The sequence below is a fragment of the Branchiostoma belcheri genome, unplaced genomic scaffold, assembly GCF_001625305.1.
Source record: "Branchiostoma belcheri isolate BF01 breed outbred unplaced genomic scaffold, Haploidv18h27 scaffold2, whole genome shotgun sequence".
NCBI classification, from domain to species: Eukaryota; Metazoa; Chordata; class Leptocardii; order Amphioxiformes; family Branchiostomatidae; genus Branchiostoma; species Branchiostoma belcheri.
The window spans coordinates 7,521,345-7,541,636 of record NW_017803490.1 but is presented as its reverse complement, the minus strand read 5'-3'; the positions used below and the strand labels follow the sequence as shown (position 1 = coordinate 7,541,636).

Genomic DNA, 20,292 nt, shown 5'->3' with positions numbered 1-20,292 from the left:
AGGGATGCACGTTTGACGCTGAATTAATATGATGAAATTCCTTTGACATCATTGTGAGAACCTGTAATTCTTGTGTTTTAAAAATGTCTAAATATAATTACCATTGATGTAATTTGAAATAAAAACGTTCTTCTGGTTCAAGAATATATACACTTGAAATGACATAGCAGCATTGGAACCTAGCCTTTGGTAAGATAAATCGCGTTTAGAATACCTTATCGAGATTTTCTAAGTCGATATGCGAGGCAGCAGCTTGAAATTCGGTGACAAACTTGTGTAAAACCCAGATCGTTTCCTAAATGATAGGCGTAGGAAGATAATGTTATGGGTAGTTCTTCCAATACCATAATTTGTGCTCATCTATAAAGCTTAGGCTAATACCCAGGACCCCTTCTCTGTCGTTAAGATCGATGGATTTTGAAGCCCTAACAATATGTTATGTTGGCGATAAAGTTTTTTTCGTGGCCTCTTGACACCTCGCACTGCAGGCGACGCTGGCATTGGATTCAATACATGATACTGGCATGACTAGCATTTAATGTAGTATTTCATGCTTTCGTAATATCAAGAGGAAAATTTGCCAGCATTCATTAGTTCCGTTTTCTAGAAAGGGCTTACACAACGAGCAAGATTAGATTCAACGCTGACTTGACATTAGATTCAATACGTAATACTCATATGGCAAGCATTTACTGTGACAGTCGTATTTCAAGCTTTCAAAATATCAAAAGGACAATTTGCCAGCATTCATTAGTTCCGTTTTCTGAAAAGGTTTACACAATGAGCAAGATGAGATTTAATCATTTAGGTCAACCGAATATGTCTTTCCTTTGCAAGTCAAAATCGATTTCTGTACAAGTGCTGAAGGGGCCACTTCTCCTCTGGGCCCATGTTATCTGGCTTTCTTTCGGGACATCCGCGTGTGTGAAGGAAATGAACTGATGCATCTTCTGCCTTATATAGAGGTACGAATGATGAAAGGGGAACAATATAAAGCGCGTAATTTGTTCTTCTCAGTGAGCTATGGTAGGGTATAGAACTCGCTGTCACCAAGCATGGTAGGGGCATCTGAACTAGATTGCTTTAAACAATGCCTGGAGTTAGGTATAACATAATATAACCCTAGGCCTAGAGGAAGACCCCCAAAAGATGGCACGACCAAATAGTATATGATACTGGATGGTCCCTCAAGGTTGCAGAACAAAAGGCTAGGACCGAGCTGCCTGGCGGGATAAATGAAGAGGAGCAAGGGGCCAGTTCTGGCCTAAGCATTTAGGCATGTAGACAGACAGATATAACAAAAAATTCAGTATTTGGGGTTAGATATAACAACCGCACAATTGCCTTCCTCCAAGATGATGTAATTCAAAGAAGATTGGTTGTACCGGTTGAGTTATACAGATACAGGTACCTGTATAACTCTTCTTGACTATCTACAGTGCGCCGTTGTTAGATGGCCTTTCGCAGTGCCCCCGTGGCATTACGCCAATTTCCAGGCATTTAGGCTGCAAATAACGTAAGGGCTGGCTGGCTTCCAACCTCATATGTGGGAGATCCATTTAAACAGACTCTCTTCAATTACAGCATAAGTAAGTGGCGACCTTTGCTAACCTGGTATAAAAGATACAGGGCTGATGATCACAGGGCAAGAGATGGGCGATAACTCTTTACACGTGTTGGACTGCTCATCTTTGATGTGCACTACATATGTTCAAACGGAAAGGATTTGGGAGTAGAAATTGGTAAGATAGATAGTTTACAAGCCAGGGGAGGTAGTACGCTAATTAAAGGTGCCCAATGCAGTTTTTATGGCATGAAAAAACATATTTTGAAAGGCACTTATCTTCAAGTTGAAATAACGTATATCCCTGATGTATATCGATATTCATGGTGCGAAAATGCCGAAATTGTGGCGGAAAACGGAGAAAAAAAACCTAGAAAATAAAGGAGTCATCTTGGGGATTGTTTCTGCGGTGTTTTAACGCTCAAAATATGAAATACCGATGCAAATGTGCTAATTACCCAGGTCCTAGCTACCAGATATCTTTCGGTCCGAAAAAGTGAAATTTAGAATACAATGGAAGGTTCTATTCAGTAGTAGTGAACTTTCGAGGGGTAATTTAAAACAAAGTGATAAATTTTAACTAAGGATACAGTTATGTGGATCACAGGTACATCATGTGGTGTATATGTATATATTAACCAATGATACATGCACATATATATGACAAGTCTTAACCAATGGTACAGATCACATGGAACATCATGTGGTGCAAAGTGATAAATAAATTCTAACTTAAAGTGCATATATGTGGATCACAGGGAACATCATGTGGTCTGAATTGAAAAGTCTTAACTATGGATAAAGTTTATGTAGATCAGAAGTAAATCATGTGGTATATAATGTTTGATCTCACTTCTGATAACAAGTACTTCTTACTTTACATGGCAGTAGATAGTACAGTAATGTACATAACGGATTGGCATTCTTGACGTCAAGTGGTCTGTTCTAGTGCAAGAATGATTTATTCTGCCCACAAATACTGATCTTGGTGATAGCCAGTGACTTTGATATCGGTGCGTAGACTTGAAGGAAGCCATCTCATGCATCTTCCAGTCAGGCATGGATTTGGCAAAGTAAGAAATGACTTGGATCTTGACGGTCAAATGGGACCTTGCAGAGATAGGTTACGAATGGTAAGGGGCCAGAATAAGAGAAATAAAAGAGTTATTTCCACATGATATGTACGTTGAGGACACTGACAGGATGTTAGGTGAATTGAAAAGTCTTAACCATGGATAACGTTTATGTAAATCAGAAGTATATCATGTGGTATATAATGTTTGATCTAACTTCTGATAACAAGTTCTTCTCCCTTTACATGGCAGTAGATAGTACAGTAATGTACATAATGGATTGGCATTCTTGGCGTTGAGTGGGCAGTTCTAGTGCAGGAATGAATAATTCTTTCCACAAATACTGATCTTGGTGATAGTCAGTGACTTTGATTTCGGTGCTTAGACTTGGAGGAAGTCATCTGATGCATCTTACAGTCTGGCATGGATTTGGCCAAGTAAGAAACGACTTGGAAAAGTACGGTCGAATCGGAACTTGCAGAGATGGGTTGCAATGGTAAGGTGCCAAAATAAGAGAAATAAGAGTTATTTTCCACACGATAGGCAAGTTGGGGACACTGACAGGAAGTAAGGTGAATTGAAAAGTCTTAACCATGGATAAAGTTTATATAGATCAGAAGTACATCATGTGGCATATAATATTTGATCTTACTTCTGATAACAAGTACTTCTAACTTTACATGGCAGTAGATAGTACAGTAATGTACATAACGGATTGGCATTCTTTGCGTTGAGTGGACTGTTCTAGTGCAGGAATGACTTATTCTCCCCACAACTACTGATCTTGGTGATAGCCAGTGACTTTGATATCGGTGCTTGGACTTGAGGGAAGCCATCTCATGCATCTTCCAGTCAGGCATGGATTTGGCCAAGCAAGAAATGACTTGGAAATGGACGGTCGAAAGGGACCTTGCAGGATGCAAAGTCAAAGTCAATGGTAACGGGCTAGAATAAGAGAAAAAAGCCAGAGTTATTTCCACATGATAGGCAAGTTAGGAACACCGACAGGAAGTTAGGTGAAAGGTCCCAGAAAGGTGCTCGACTCTGAACCAAGAGGTCCCGGGTTCGATTCCCTGACATGCCATCGATCTTGTCACCTTAGAAAATGCACTTAGTTCACTTAACCCAAGTGAAAGTCCTGTCCAGTATTTGTCCTCTGCATTGGTGGCGGCATAAAATAAGTTGATATAACTTATGTGTGCACCGTCACCATGTCTAGTCAATATTAGACTAAAAAATGATGTCAATGTTGGAATATAAAGAAAAATAAATATTAATACAAACTGGCATTAACATGATGCATAGCCGCAAGGGTCCATCAATTACCATCTTCATCCCGTCCAGTCAGTCGTAACGTATTTACAACCAGATTTACGCCTGTTCACGGCCAATCACGACCCGTACTGGTCCCCGGGGTCGGTTTCGCGTCGGTAATCCGTCAGTGCGGATGGCCCACGGGCGTCGGAAACAAATTAAAATCGACCCGTTTCCAAACAGATCATCTCATTTTCATCAATAATGAATCAGTGGTGCATGCTAACGACTGATTGTTCGGTGGAATGTGACGATAAGTTGTGTAAACAGGGGTGCCAGAGTATACAGTGCAATTTTACGGAATACAGTGGAATTGTACGGAATACAGTGCAATTTTACGGAATACAGTGCAATTTTACGGAATACAGTACAATTGTACGGAATACAGTGCAATTTTACTAAGTATACAGTGCAATCGTACGGAATACAGTGCAATCGTATTAGTATACAGTGCAATTTTACTACCATACAGTGTAATTTTACTGGCAAAATTGAACTGTACACTAATACGATTGCACGGTATTAAAAAGTGAAATGACAGTAAACTGTCAATATCAGATTTCCTCATCCAGAATATTGTTTATTTTGCCGCCCTTGAATTACATTGGATGTCTTTGAATCATGCAGCTAAAAGTTTATGATTCAAAATTGCGTTATGAGTACTCGAGTACGAGTATAAACTGCACAACGTACTCGGGATGACACTGCTATTTACATTCTGCGAATGAAGCTTATCACTATTCACTAATATGTTGATTTTTCCTTGAAGAATGTGCTGCTACAACAGAATCATGGCATATTGATTCCTTAGTGTATGATTAGCCAAATCATATTGATACCACATCAATTCATAACAGCAACCAACCGTAACTGTGCCATCGCGATATGCCTTAAATAATCTGGTCTTCAATCTGTATCAATGTAGACTTAATGTCAAAAATATCCTTCAGACATGATAATAAAATGGTTTATAACAGGCTTTTATGAACGGTAACCACAATCTCCATGAGCCTTTGAGTCTATTACGAATCAAAAGATATGAAAATATAATTAATCTTGAAGACTTGAAAATTATGTTTATAGGATTATAAAATAATCAGCTTCTTTTTGTTTTGTCTGCAGGTTTCCCAATTAGCCATAGCTCCCCTATGGTTACAAAACGCTGCATACCTGTTTGAGGAGATTTATTGTTAACGGAAGCTACTGACAAAGATTGGACGACTATATTTTGATGTATTGCTCAACGTGGTAGGATGATAGATGGCGTTGTTTGCATGGTGAATTAGAGGGGCTTTCCAATAATTACTTAGAGTCAGTTAAGATAGCCATTTATAACAACGAATAATAATTGTAATATTTTGACGTAAATGTAAGATTGAGGTACCTAGTTTATAAATATTTATGACATGACTTGCTTTGTAGTATTGGGTAAGATTACACACTTTAGTCTGAACATGCACAGAATATCATGATATTTCATGATCATGTGAAAGCAATGGATGTAGTGAACAAGATCCGTGTATTACCATTATCTTTCGGAGGCACCAGGGTAGTATCAAATTGGCAAGACAGTATCATTTACCAAGGCAGCATTCCTGATTCATAAATCTCGCAAAATGTCGGCCATTTCATACTCCACTGCACACAGAAAAGAAATCAAACCCAACAACAACTATATCCAAAGTAGCATTAGCATTTACTTATTATCATTTTTACTGTTTATTTTGTTATGATCATGGTCTTGCAATTAGCCCTCTGGCAGGAATTTGCAACAAACTTTCTATTCAATACGCTATCAATTTGAATGGTAAAAAAACAGATACCAGGACAAAAAAGCATAAAAACGCGTAAAACACGTCAAATAAAGCCTAAGCCTAAACCTCGGCTTGAAGAGTGCTGCCATCGCATTGCCGCTAGCCCGCAATCCCTGTGCAGAAGTGTTAGTCCCAGAGGCAGTCATTCCGGTTGACCAGTTCTGATACAGACACCCTCCCTGGTTGCCTATCTATTTCCCCACAGTTACGACATGTCAGTTCCAATTTGCCACTCTTCCACACAAAATCAATCGGCTTTGTAATGATGACAAAAACCTCTCAACATTGTTGTTCCTCTGTCCACCTATTACTTCCGCACATCATCAGTCAATTTGCTCGCCCGGTGACCGTTATTTCAAATGGTGACCGTTATTTCAAATGGCTGCAGATTGAATTGTGTACTCAGATGAAAACGTATCGTTCGGTTTGTCATTGTCTGCCTGTCACGGATTGTTGTCATTATCAAAACGTGTCGGAGAGGAGGGGGGTGGAATTGTTCTGGAATATTCGTTGATGTGTTGATCTACTACAATTAATTGTCAGTATATGATCAGTCGTACGCTATCATAGAAATGTAGAGAAGTTTGTAAATTTCTACTTTGACGACAATACATCTAAATTGTACAGTTAGACAAAGTCGAGAGTGCAGCTGATTATCAATTATAAACCACAGTGATTTAGAAATGTGATCCAGTAAAGGTTTTCATACAATGTAGGTGGAGAATCAACGATACATCAAGCAAGTGTTTTTGTGCCCGACCATGTTTATAAATAAAGCGTGGCGTTAAAAAAACCCGTCCTAAACATATTATTAACTAAGTAAAAAGATGCAGCCAAAGAGCAAAATAGTAAGTTAAACATATTTTATTATTATTAATAACATTAAGAAAATTTCAGCAATGACCAGGTGATTGGGGGTCTTACTCCCAAGGTGACCCCACATTTCTTGCCGTTTCATCCATATCATAATCAGTTTTTATTCCGCAAAAGTTACGGTATTAACCTTTTGACTTCTTCCATCTCCTGTCAACATAGATAAATGAGCTGCTGTGTCACGGCGTATCCATAATTTGTGTTCGCAAATGAAACGTCTATTCTTTCCAATCCCTGACCTAGATAGCCTTGATTGAAATATGTTGTCTGCAATGTAGCCGACCTGTTGCAGTGGATTCTGCTACAGTAGCTGATGTATGATGTGTTTATACACTAAGTACGTGAAGTATTATGCCTGAAACAGCTCATATAAATCATACACTGAACTATCTCGCAGGTAATTTATCTTATATCAGCATTTCTAAACTGAATATAGAAGTGGGGTCGTGTGGCGTAGCGGTAGCGTCTTCGGCTCGGAACCAAAAGGTCCCGGGTTCGGTGAAAATAAGTGCCTAGCTTCGGTTAGAGACGTCCCTAGGATAGGACGTTAAATGTAGGTTCCGGAAAAGAGTAGGGGACCTTCCCGGTGTGAGTGGTTCAAACCTTACAGTCTGGTCTAAGGTTTGACATCTTTGAAGAGGTGATAGTCACCTGTTATGTCAATCCTTCCACAAATGTGGTAAATCGTAATAAATAAATAAAAAATAAATAAAAAGGAACAGATGATATTGTAATGTTCTGTCCAAAGCTCTAGTTGGTGTTTTACGTAATATGCTATTCACATTTATTAAATCAAGTACAACAGATTTCCAGAGATTTCCAGAGAAAGATGTTCAATAGTTGTTGCCATACACTGTACCGTGCACGTAAAGAAATAAAGTTCATCTTCATAAGCAAGAAATGTCAAGCAACCTATTGTTGTTTAAACGCTGAATGATTCAGAGATAGTTCTTGAAGAAAGAAATGGAGAAAATGTCAACCACTATATTGGCAATCGTAAACTTCGAATGGGAGTATCATTTTGCAGGTGATTTAGTATTCATGAAAGGTTACATTGAAATGGCCCATCGGTTTTATTGTTATCTAGAAGTGGCAATGACTAGTTGTAAAAAAAGACAAATTTTTCAAGTATCGTCAATGCCAAGCTTTATTTGTTTTCAAAATCTAAGTTCTAGATCTTATGATCTGTTTTGATAGAGACTACTTTATAGGGTATTGATCACAACAAGTGCAGATGACCCCAAGACATACAAGTATATAATTTCATGACTTATTTGTTAAAAAAAAACAAATTCAATTATTTGAAAAAAATATATATGAAGTAGTGTTAGAGCCTGTTTTGAAAGCATGTCTTGTTTGGCTTAAAATATTAGGCTAAATATTTTGTTTAAAAAATCTGGTGTGCCAAACAATTGTATGGAAATATTCTGAATAAGGCACTCTATGTGATATTGACACGTACTGCTTCACATTAGCATATTTGAGTCAGTATTTCATACTTTGGGCTTTTAAAACTGCGGAAACAAGCCCAAAGATGAGTCCTTTATTTTCTGGATGGTACCCTACAAATCAGCCCAGGGCCCTTCCAGTAACAATTTTCCGTCAGAATTTGGGACATTCTGCTCCCTGGGGGTCAATATACACTGGGACAGTGTGGTTTGAACTTAGTATGTAGACAAATGACAAGAATATTGGCTTTGAAAAATCGGCCCTAAAAACTGCATTGGATGGCTTTAAGTTCGGTAGGGTTATGGCCTATTTCGAGTGCGTTCACCCTATAGGTAATTTAACAACACAAGAATGGGCGTGTCACCGCCTCAGACATGTCTGACAGAGAGGTCAAATTTCAGCTCACCTTGCTCCCTCTAGAATAGGCTCTGAGGAATTAATATTTCATGGCAGGTTACAGCAAAGACCTGGCAAATACGTGGCAGGTCGTGCCGGCATTACGTAAATGTTACTCGTGAAGTCATCTTTGGCATTAAGTCAAATTTCTAGTGGACAAATCATAGAACATATGTGATAAAACCTGATCAATACTTGTGTGGCTAACCGTATAAAAACCGTAAAAAAACAAATTGGCAGATACAGGTGTTTTTTAATTGTACGGCCTATTGGCTTGATTTTACTTTTTTTTGCATATATTCAATGTGGTTGTACACTTTTGACTAGGTTCAATTTGATTCTACATTTTTGCATGGATTCAATTTCATTCTATGTTTTTTTATAACTTAAATTCGATTACATATTTTTGGCTATAGATTCAATTCTAAGTTCAAAGAGGAAGGAAAAATAGTCATAGTTAAGAAGAATCAAGCAATGAAGTGTACTAAATGTTTTTTAAGCCATGAAATCGTTAGAATGTTCGCAATCTATTGTAGAATGTCTGAAATCTATACGTATAAACAAGATTTAAAATATGGTTCATGTGATTTGGAATCATCAAACACTTAGAAAGTTAAAAGCTCTCATGATATCAAGAAGCAACGTTGTAACGATAATCATATTTTACCAGTCAAATCAAACCATATGTCTCTGTATCTTTTTAAATTATTTGCGGTTGATTGAGCCAGCATTACCGATGTTTTACTCAGGTTACTCAAGTTAATCACACATTCTGGGGACGCCGACTAATTTCGTCCCTTGGGAGCTAAATATTTGGAATCTTTCATAATGTGATTGTCCTGGAAGAGATCATCCTGAATTGAATCAATGGACACGTTTCGCCACTTGCAGTTCATCCATTCTTAATGTGTAATTAAGGCCACAAGACAAGAGACACGAAGAAGATCCATGTAACAACCATACATACTACCAATCATACCAGGAAAGCTCATAAAGTTTTTGATTGTACTACGGTTTTAAAAGATTACGTGCAATAAGGGGAATGTAGAAACCTTGGTGGTGGGACGTGGGTAAAGTGGTTAAGATGAGACAGTGGAATTACGGGAACCTGGCACGCGGCACATCAATAATTGACGAGGCCTGATATGCAAAGTGAACAGTAAGCCCGGATGTGTGTGCCAGCTCCGGCATCAAAGAGTGAACGTGTCGTGTCAGAGGAACGGACGTCCCACATTCCGGGCTCCTCCTCACACCTTCCGGGCCCAAGATGTGTTTCCAGCGACTCATTCTAACCTGGGGAATCACTTAAGAGATGGCAGGACCCAGGCCACGGCACACGTTGAGTATTATATATTGCCTTCCTCATTATCGACTGTCAGTCATAAAGCTTGTGATGTGATAAGTTCTTGTGGGGGGGGGGGGAATGACTACCAGTATGCCAGCATACGGAGAAGTTTCATTACTGTTGATGAAACACATATTGGTGTCGAGACAGTTTCATTATACTGATGAAGTTTTCGGAAAGCTCTCATTACTGCTAGAGGGAGATTTATTTACAGCATTGCTAGCTTCCCTGGAGCGTATGGATTTTGTAACAGATCTAGGTCGAATCAAAATTCACCAGCGTGCCAGAAGTATTAGACAAATTATTTCGCAATAATGTGTATGCGAACTTATTATTACTAATACTAATAACTACAAATTTGATACTGCCATCCTGGTTACAATTACCACCATCCTACAGTCTGGTCTGGTTTACGGCTTGTTTGAAAACTTGGTTGTCGTTGGTATATGGCAATGTCTTGGCTTGGAGTTATAAGAATAAACAGTTCGTATCTAAAGCAGAGAAACGTTGATTTCCAAGCTGTTTGTCTATCAGCAACCGAAATATGCATGTAGACAAAATATGTCTCGAGAATGGGATGCTGAACATGTCTTGTAACGTATTCACGCAACATTATCTCGATGTCTCCGTCTGTCTTTCTCGTCACGTATGAATTCAATACCAGACAATGATGTAACTCAAGTACCAGGAGAATTCCCTGCCTCCCAATTTCTTTAAAGGCCATTGGTTAAAGATAATTAAAGCCAATGCTAAACATTGTTTGGAACATCTTTACTCAATATTATCTCGATGAGACCGTCTGTTTTTCTTGTCACGTATAAATTCAATACCAGACAATGATGTAACTCAAGTACCAAGAGAATTCTCTGCCACCCAATCTGTTGAAAGGCCATTGGTTAAAGGCAATTAAAGCCAATGCCAAGCATGTCTTTTGTAACATCTTTACTCAATATCATCGCGATGGCTGTCTTTCTCGTCACGTATAAATTCAATACCAGACAATGATGTAACTCAAGTACCAGAAGAATTCTCTGCCACCCAATTTGTTAAAAGGCCATTGGTTAAAGGCAATTAGAGCCACTTTCCAGCCGATAACCGCACACGTCAGCAAAGGGACCGCGGATTGAATACCAAGCTATCATTCAGTAAATGTCATCGGTCTTTTGCGTCAAAGGCACGGCTGACTTTTCGGTAACAGACAGGGCGTCTCTCTTTTGGTGCCCTCTCCAGATTGTCGCTCCCCATTACCGTGTTTTAAAGTTCAAGAACGGCGCGGCGAGATCCCTGGAGATTCGGTAGAATCATCGATCAAATGTCGATTGGCACGCAACGAGTCTGGTGTGGTGAGATGTACCTTTGGTGACTAGACCAGTGAATATTCTCGAAACTTAAGAGATTTAACTAGACACTTGAGATGTACCCTTGGTGTATACAAGTGAATATTCCAGGAAATAAGAGATTTATTTAAAGTTGTGAGATGTAATGTACACTTGAGATTCGGTTGAGTCATCGATCAAATGTCGATCGGCACGCAACGAGTCGTGGGGTGCTCAGAGATTCACCTATAGGCTGGTGAGATGCACCCTTGGTGACTAGACCAGTGAATATTCTCGAAACTTAGAGATCAAACTAGACACGTGAGATGTACCCTTGGTGTAGACCAGTGAATATTATCGGAAATAAGGGATTAAACAAGACTGGTGAGATGTCAGTGAATATACCTGGAAATAAAGAGATGGTGAGGTGCACACTTAGTGTAGACCAGTAAAGTTTCCGGAGAAATAAACTAGACTGATGAGATGTACCCTTGGTGTAGACCAGCAAAGTTTCATGGAGATTAGAAATAAACTAGACTGGTGAGATGTACCCTTGGTGTAGACCAGTGCATCGTCCCGGAAATAAGTAGTGGAGCGTCCTCCTATGAGGTGGTGTATGGAGGAAGAAAGTGTGATTTGCTTCAGTGGAAGTGGCAAAGCGTGTCCGTGCTGAGAATGTTCGAGGTGTAGACCAGGGAACATTGCGGAAATAAGAAAATAGACTGGTGAGATGCATCCTGGTGTAGACCAGTGAATATTCCAGGAAATAAGAGATTCGTCTAGATTCGTGAGATGCACATTTGGTGTACACCAGTGGATATTCCTGGAAATAAGGTCGTTAAAATACTGCCAGATGGACAGTTTGATGTCCTTGCTTACACGATGTTTTATGATGATAGCATGTTCACGACTTTGTTTCTGTACGCCACTTGTTCTGCACATTGAAAAAAATAAAAATCAATAGTAAAGTTACACAAAACAAACTGGAAGAAAATACGATCCGGGGATTCACTACATTAGCTGGTGTGTTACGCCGAATGGCGGTTATACCGGCTATACAGATACAGATACATTCTTCTACATGCATCAACGTTCTGTTCTATATTTACGTAATAAAGTTTGTGAAGGATTTTCTCAATTTTATATAGGGGAGAGGAAATCTACTGACGAAACTTTTGACGTCTTAACTTCTCACAGCGCACGCAACTCCTCTGAGGCTTTACGCCGTAATCACATGATAATCTGATTAAAGATTAATTTTCATTTCAACACAGGAAACATAATTCACCGCACAGGAAACATAATTCAACCGCTGTACCGACAATAAGTCTTCATCGGGTTCTAATCTGCTTAGGTCCCCATAACAAGATTCACATTTAATACGATACAGGTGGTGGGAAGTGTTTGCATTTCGAGACAAGCATAAATCATAACACTGTTTGCATTTCTACCAGACACAAGCATACATGGCACAAATGAGAAGTGGAAAAAAAGGGAAAAAACGAGTAATATAGTCTTGCTGTATTGTACACATTAATTATACTAAGAGAAAGAATAAGAAACAACAGAAGAAAACATCAGCTAGCTAGCTATGTAAATACCTGTCCTTGAACTAAAAACAATGGTGAGTGAATAAATTGAAACTGCTGACATAAAATAGAATTACGAGTCAAGAGTCAACCACGAGTCATGAGTTAACTTTGTCATCGAAGACGAAGGTCAAATAAAGATCAATTTTCCTTTTTTGTCATGCCATAAGTGCCCGTCAACAACCACAAGAATGCTGAAATGATATATTTACGATTAATTAATTAATCTATTTATAGAGTGTCAGCAAATACAAGGTTGACCCTCCCCAAATCAAGACTAGATGTGTCAAATTTCCTCCAACCTTTGCACCAGCAAAGTCACATGTTAACAACCCCTGATAAAACTTTGACAGTATCGTCAGCGAATTTGGTCAAATGTGAAAACTAAACACCAATAACCGAACAGGGAGCCTGACCTAAGTAACTCTTTCAAAAACTTTCACACCATGAGCCAGCAACTTTGTGAGAAATAATCTCATGATCCGAGTTATAAAACTTTATTTATTGCTCATCATTTTACAAATGTACAACAGCAGGGGGAGCAGAAGCGCATCCCCCTGAATTAGGCACAATTTGTCACATTATTTGAAAAACAGCGTTCACATTGAAGAATAATACATCTAAACTAACATATATAACGTTACAAAAGACACATATAAAAATTACTTACAACAGTTGCGCACTCGGGGTAGAAAAGGCGAGGCATCGACCATGTACCAGAGGATGCATATCTGGAAAGGAGATAACAGAAAGAGGGATTGTCTCTATCACAGCCCACACAGCACCTCCGAGCCAGGAATTTGTCATTTGCTCGAACTTGACCTTGGGATCTGCCTAAGGTTAGGAATGCCCCCCTCCCCCACGTAGACATATGGTGACAATCCTGATCTTCAGACACAGAGTTATTTACAGAATAGAAACATAAAGGAGTGAAAAGTGGGTATTGCGGACAAGGGAATAAGTCAAATTATGGATATAAATCTATTTGAAGCCTGAATCAAGAATGCCCCATACCCATGTAGTATAGGTTGACCATCGTGATCTTCAGAGACAGAGAGTTATTTACAGGAAAATGTGAGAATAGAAACACAAAGGACTGAAAAGTGGGGATTGCGGACAGACAATAAGTCAAATTATGGATATCAATCTGTTTTGAAGTTTGACTCAATGAAATGATTTAGTTAACTCAGCATTTTACTTATTATGCCATTTGTAAAACCAACGTTGGGCTTGAATGTTCATGTTCTTTCACCAATGCATCTTATGCGCTATCTGCATGGAAAGATACAGAGATGGACGAGTGGGGACTGGAGGCAAAGAGATTAGTCTGATAGACAATTCAGCAGTTTTTGTTAAAGTGTGTGAGTCATCTGTAAAAAAGCAATTGCTGGAAGCGGTGATGTTCTTTACCAGTGGTATTTGTAGCCACGGGGTAAGGCTATTCGTTAACTTGACGTTTAACGTTACTTTTGGGACAAGTGCAGCGAACTGAAATCTGTTTTTCGCCACCCGACGAACGTTTGAGCGATCACCTGTAACAGTTTGTACATCATAGTTTTCATTTGTCAGCGAAAATGGTACCTTTGAGTATAAACCTTCCACATACGCAACTAACAGTTTAGCTTTATGGCATGAATTACCTTTATGTTCATGCGAATGTTACAACTGCTGAAACTTCGATACTCCTAATATTTGGAGTCGGAATACTGAGGCCAAATCGAAATCTGCATTCGCTTTTACTAGCACACTAACAAAAGCTACATTACATCTTGCGTTGAAGGTAATTTGGCAGCTGAATATGTAAGTATTAATTGTAAAACGTACGCCATCTGAAATCGATTTTTCCCAATGCACGTTACAGACCGAGCTTCATGGTATGCTAAGCAAAGAAAATGCCAGAGAATTTTTCAAAAGGGCCCAAGATCCCCTCTGCTATATATTATTTCTGCAATAAAACAGGATGTGTAAAAGGCACCATTGTCAACTTTAAATGTCAGAAATATAATGTCGACTTGAAGTATTAGTTACATAACAAGTAAAGCCCCTGCCACACATACGAGGTACATGTACCTTCAAGTTGGCAATCCCTGTGGCATATTTGCCTCCACTTAATAATTGCATGTGGCATAAAATACATTGACTGGTATTATAATAAGTAAAAGGTCAAATGTTAAGGTAATACTTAACTCCACACAATTGGAGGAAGAGAAAGAATTGTCAGCATTTACCATATATGATCACAACAATAAAACCAAATATTGCTCCAAGTACAAACATTTTTGTCGTATTCCAATCGGTTTTTGTACTATCTTGGCATGTCAGACCTGCCAGTCTTTTGATATATTTGTTCACTTGTTCATCGATTAATTATTGTTTTGAATTTCCATATATATGTTAATTCGTGCTTTGCTTGTTTTTTAGATTATTGTAGATAGATGTATTGTCTTATGTGTAGGCGGCGTCATGAATATAAGTGTAACTTGAGTCCCCATGTTTTGTCAATACATGTTTCAATCAATACAAAAAAATCTGGAGAGAAATATAGAGTCCTTTAATGGGATGCCAAAGACAAATAGAGCACGGGTCACATGTTGAGCCCTGAGGCAAATGCCCTGTGTCGTTCTGCCGCCACCAGCTAAAATCAATGCCTTAATGTAATCCTTTTTTTGCAAGGGAAGCAATCCATGCTGGGTCCGTCAACAGGCTGAAAGGGAGAACTGTGTGGTCCTGGTGTCCACAATAGGGATTACTGAGGGAATCCTTTAATTTAGGACAACTCAAAGTTATTCAACACAAGCTTTTAGTGGATACAGCTCGTAATTTGGGAGTACTGTACATTTTGTCATCGCCGCATTCTGTTTGCCTGTAGGCTCGGTGAGTGCCGGAGGTCAGAGATGGGGATGTCCACGGCAGTTCCACGGTTTGGTACGCGGCTTCTGCAGACGGCCCTGGTCCTGGCTGTCTTCGGTAACCTTCTGGTCGTGGCTGCAGCAGTTCCTGCAAGGATCCGGATTGGTGAGTTTGTAGTGTTTTCATACAGATAACCTTTATTGTGCATTCATGCCCTATCTGGCCAAGTACAGGTGAACAGATGAAAAGGTATGAATATACATGTTTGTAGTACAAACAGGACTACTGATACTAATCTAACTACATCAAAACTAAAATTACTCTAATACAGAGGATCGGCTTCTTCTAGTTTCTTAGTGATGTTAAAAATATAATTGTTTAGTACGGATTGGTAACTTTGTATTCTCATGTCCGTAGCCAGGCCCGTAGCCAGGAGCCCCCTAAAAGGCTCAAATGTCCACTTTTTATCTAAAGGTCCAAGATTATAAGATTTTTCTTTAAAAGATGGACTGATTCGTAACACCAGGGGGCTGTAATCATGGAAAAACTGCTCACTTTGTTATTGAATAAAAAGTTATGCCTGATTCCCTCAAAAACGCAGGAAATGCCATTTCAGAAGGTTCAATTTTCACAATTTTCCAGTGGGAAGAACCCACCTTCAAAATCTTGGCTACGGGCATGATTCTTTTAATAAAGATTGCCAGATTGTTTGACAACTTACATGTATGCGTTTAATATATGGCCTAAGGCTAATCTCCAAGCGGATCTTTCGGTTTCTGCGAAGACAATACCATACTAGCCAGGCAGTATCCACCAGCCGGGTGACCAATGAATACTCTCTGGTCAATGGATACTGCCTGGCCAAATTCTCGGACTACAAAAAATATCCAGAACCGTGCACTGAACACAATAGATACTTAGACCACTAATTCTCAGGGCTCAGGGCTCAATTAATCTCACCGTTTTCGTCATCATGATATTCAGTTTGAAGGGATAACGACACTTCACTGAAACCCTATTCTGCCGACCGTAGAGAACTATGCCAAGTGAATACCTATAGCTAGACACTAGCTTAGACATACTAGTATGCTCTTGCCCTAACTACATTTGTCTATAAAACTGACGGAATAGTCAGAAGTTTCATCGATCGTGAGGATGATTTTTGTCCTTCAAATAACAGAAGAATGGCTCTTGGCAGCGGTTTGAAGTTTGGCGTCTGGCGCAGCTGGTCTCTGGGCGCATCAGCCTTAGTATTGAGTGTGGAAATAATGGTGATACTTCACTGCAGAAATTCAGAGTTGGCACGAGAACCTACTGCAGCCGTAGGACAAAAGGGCGCAGAGGTCACCTTGTTCATAACCACAGTAAATGTGTGCCTCTGGATTCTTTATTGCTGCTGTTTAACGGATACATCAAATCGTGTTATGAGTGATTTTACTTCTTGTTGGCTGCGGGTACTTTACTTCAAAACAAAGAGATAGATTGTCTAAACTCTACAGAGATAGAGGACTACATAGATTCTTAAGTACAGTCTAACCTACACTTGGAATTGCCTTTACATAAGGACCAGTTGGTCATTGATATACAGTCAAACATAGTGGCTACCTCTACATAAGGACCACCGGCCATTGTTGTTACTTTTTGGTAGTGCTTAGATTATTTTTTCCCATTAGCTCCAGTTCCGGTATTAAGAATCCTGTCTATGGCGACTAAAATTTGCTCAAAAAGAAAATACTCAATTTTAGTTCTAGTTTTACGTCCACTGGGAAGTAAATTTACATATTTGACAAAGTCTGTTTGTGACGTCACATACTTTATAGATAGCCACCGCCATGTTGGTGGGGTAGATGAATCCAAGATGGCGTCTAGGCAGTCGAACGATTGGCCTGAAAAAGAATTTATTCGTATTCGGGTGCTGTCTGCCTATCATTTGTTGAAAGCATGGATGCTCAGGTGAAAAGGACTTGATAAAACTATTTGGAACGACGCTCACGTAATGTCTTTGCTTTCGTGTTTAACTCACCGACCTTGCCTACGACTAAATATGCTAGTCACGTGATGTGGAACACCCTATTCATCTTTGCTTTGATGAACAGAATGAATTGTGGGATCGACGTTCAAGCCTCTCTGTTTAGCGACTGCCGCGGCGTCGTATCGACGATAATGGTCGGGTCCTTAATGGCCATTTTATGTAGTTAGCTCGATAGTCAGATACCGTAACAAGATTTAGCGCAAGAAAATCCCTGGATTCTGCAGGGACAGCACATTCCATAATGGCGCCGCTTATCTATTATTTAGCGACATCTGTCACAAGCCGCCGGGAGCCTCGTATGTTATGTGACATCAAGATATTTACAGGTGGCCATGACAGCAAGAAGGAAATATAAGAAGGTGGATCGAGCAGGTACAGGTCACCAACGATGTCATCAATAAATGTGTTTTAATCCACCTCGCAACACAAATGTGGGGTCCTGTAGCGTAACGGCAGAGCATTCGGCTCAGAACCAAGAGGTCCCCGGTTCGAATCCTGCCCTGTCACCAATTTAACCTGTACCCTTGGGAAAGGTACTTTACACGACTTTCCTCGCTTCGTTTAGGTGTTAATGAGTATGCTGAATGCTGAATGTCAATTCAGAAAGAGCATTATCATGATAGTCGGCATCGGAACAAAAACAAGTACTTTATCATAGAAAGTTGTCAAAAGTAATAATTATATTTATGGGGATGCAATATTTGCCTACTCTGTTGTAATGGAAAATAGCCCGTAGGGACAGTCAGAAAACATTATAATCTTCCCTTCTAATATATTGGCCTGCACGTTTAATTAAGCGGAGGGGTGTACACATGTAATTCCAATTAAGCACTCATCTTGAGATAATTGCTGTACATGAAGTATGTACCATCAGACTTGCAGTTAGAGTTTATAGCCATAGATATGATGCTGCCGAAGTACTGGTGCTACCTTGCCTAAGTACTGGTGTACTAAGTACGTTAGGCCCTGTCAGAATATGGCCTCCTGAAAACTGCCAAACTCCCTCAAACCATGGTTAGAAGTAGGTCGGGAGCAAGGTCGGCTGTGGTTGGCTGGTGTTCGACGGCGCCAGCCGAATGTTTCAAAATTTCACCATTTATTACAAGACATGGCGACGGCACACTCAAGTTTTTCAACTTATTGTTATGACGCTACCAATGCAGATAAACGCTTGAACAGACAACATACTCATTTTCACCGGAGAGAAGTGAGGAAATGCGTGTAAAGTGCCTTTCCCAAGGGCACACAATCGGTGGCATGGCAGGATTCGAACTCGAGACCTCTTGGTTCCGAGTCGAACGCTCTGTCGTTACGCCACACGACCGCAACGCCACCGTTATGCATTCAGAAGAGTGACTAACGACAACCATGCGGACCTAGATATCTTGCTTTTTTGGCCCTTCTTGTTTGTTTTTCTTTGCGCTCTCACATTAGATTTAGGGTCTCCAGAGGACGTTATCCACAGAAAATAGTTAATGTGGTTTGTTTTGCATTCAGAAGAGTGACTAACGACAACCATGCGGACCGGTGATATCGGCATCAGCTGTGGGCAGATACGGGTCTGCACCCGCAAACGAGCATATGTCGGCAGTTAGATCGAATTCGTGCCGCCTTCTAATGGCGCTGAGAACAACCAGCGTAATCCGCCAAGATAATCAAACAAAGCAACGGTCTCGTTATGTGCGATTAGAAGCCGCCATTAGAACCATGTACTCACGGCTCGGCCTCGACCACAAGATTAGTCGTTGGTCTTCTGACTATCACGTTACTTGTAGGGGTTGTTGTCTGTCATATATGTAGTTCCTGTCGTAAACTACAGTAAATTGTTGCACATTGAAGCTACACGTTATAACGATAAAGAATCTACCCAAGTTACCTGTAAAACTTGAGGTATATACTGGCATAAATGGCCCCAAACTGTCGATTTTCTTTCTATTCTTTCTTTCTTTATTCATGACACCAGAAAGCAAACCTGACAGCAGGGATACCACTCCTTGGATTGCAAAGAGTTTGCGTACAAAATTACAAATTACAACGGATAAGACAGTTATGTACATACCTCATATACATTATAATACATTATTTTGTACCAAGCAAACCTTCTGACTTTAATACAGATGAGGTTAGGGAAATATAAAGCTAGTGATATGACAGTTCTTTGTAGTACAGGGCTATGACTGTTGTAGCCGTTTCGTTCTTGCCCTGGAAACACTTGTTGTCTGTCATATGTATTTTCTGTCTTAGAATATTGTTACACGTTGAAGCTATACGTTAAAGAATCCACCCAAGTTGCCTGTAAAACTTGAGGTATATACTGGTATAAAATGGCCCAAAACTATTGATTTTGAACTAGCCTTTGGCAGCAGACGGTCTTAGATTAGCAGACTTGGCATCATGTCAACAGATGCCTTGGCATATATATATATACATGCAGTTATATATATAAATAGGGCACTTGCGACATAAGACCATCAACATAAAACACCAAAGAGTGTCATCTTCATTTTTTGCCATGAAAATGTGTCAATGTCATGTATTTTTTTATTTTTTTTATGTTCTTTGAATTTTTGAGAAATTGTAATTTTTTGTAAATAAACAAAATTAATTTTCATTTTTTTCAATGCCTTGTATTATTGTTGGGTGAACAATGAAATTACTTTGTTCCCTAGGGAATCAA

General features: G+C 39.5%; 1 protein-coding gene across 1 annotated transcript in view; it reads left to right on the top strand.

Moving 5' to 3' along the window:
• Positions 1–9,697: 9,697 nt before the first annotated feature.
• The window catches only part of LOC109468918 (glutamate receptor 2-like), a 32,375-nt gene continuing 21,780 nt past the window's right edge, over positions 9,698–20,292 (top strand). Inside the window, exons 1-2 of the mRNA XM_019767298.1 lie at positions 9,698–9,821; positions 15,603–15,748. Coding sequence (XP_019622857.1) covers positions 9,796–9,821; positions 15,603–15,748 — 172 coding nt within the window. The 5' untranslated portion in view covers positions 9,698–9,795. The remainder of the gene's footprint in view (positions 9,822–15,602; positions 15,749–20,292) is intronic.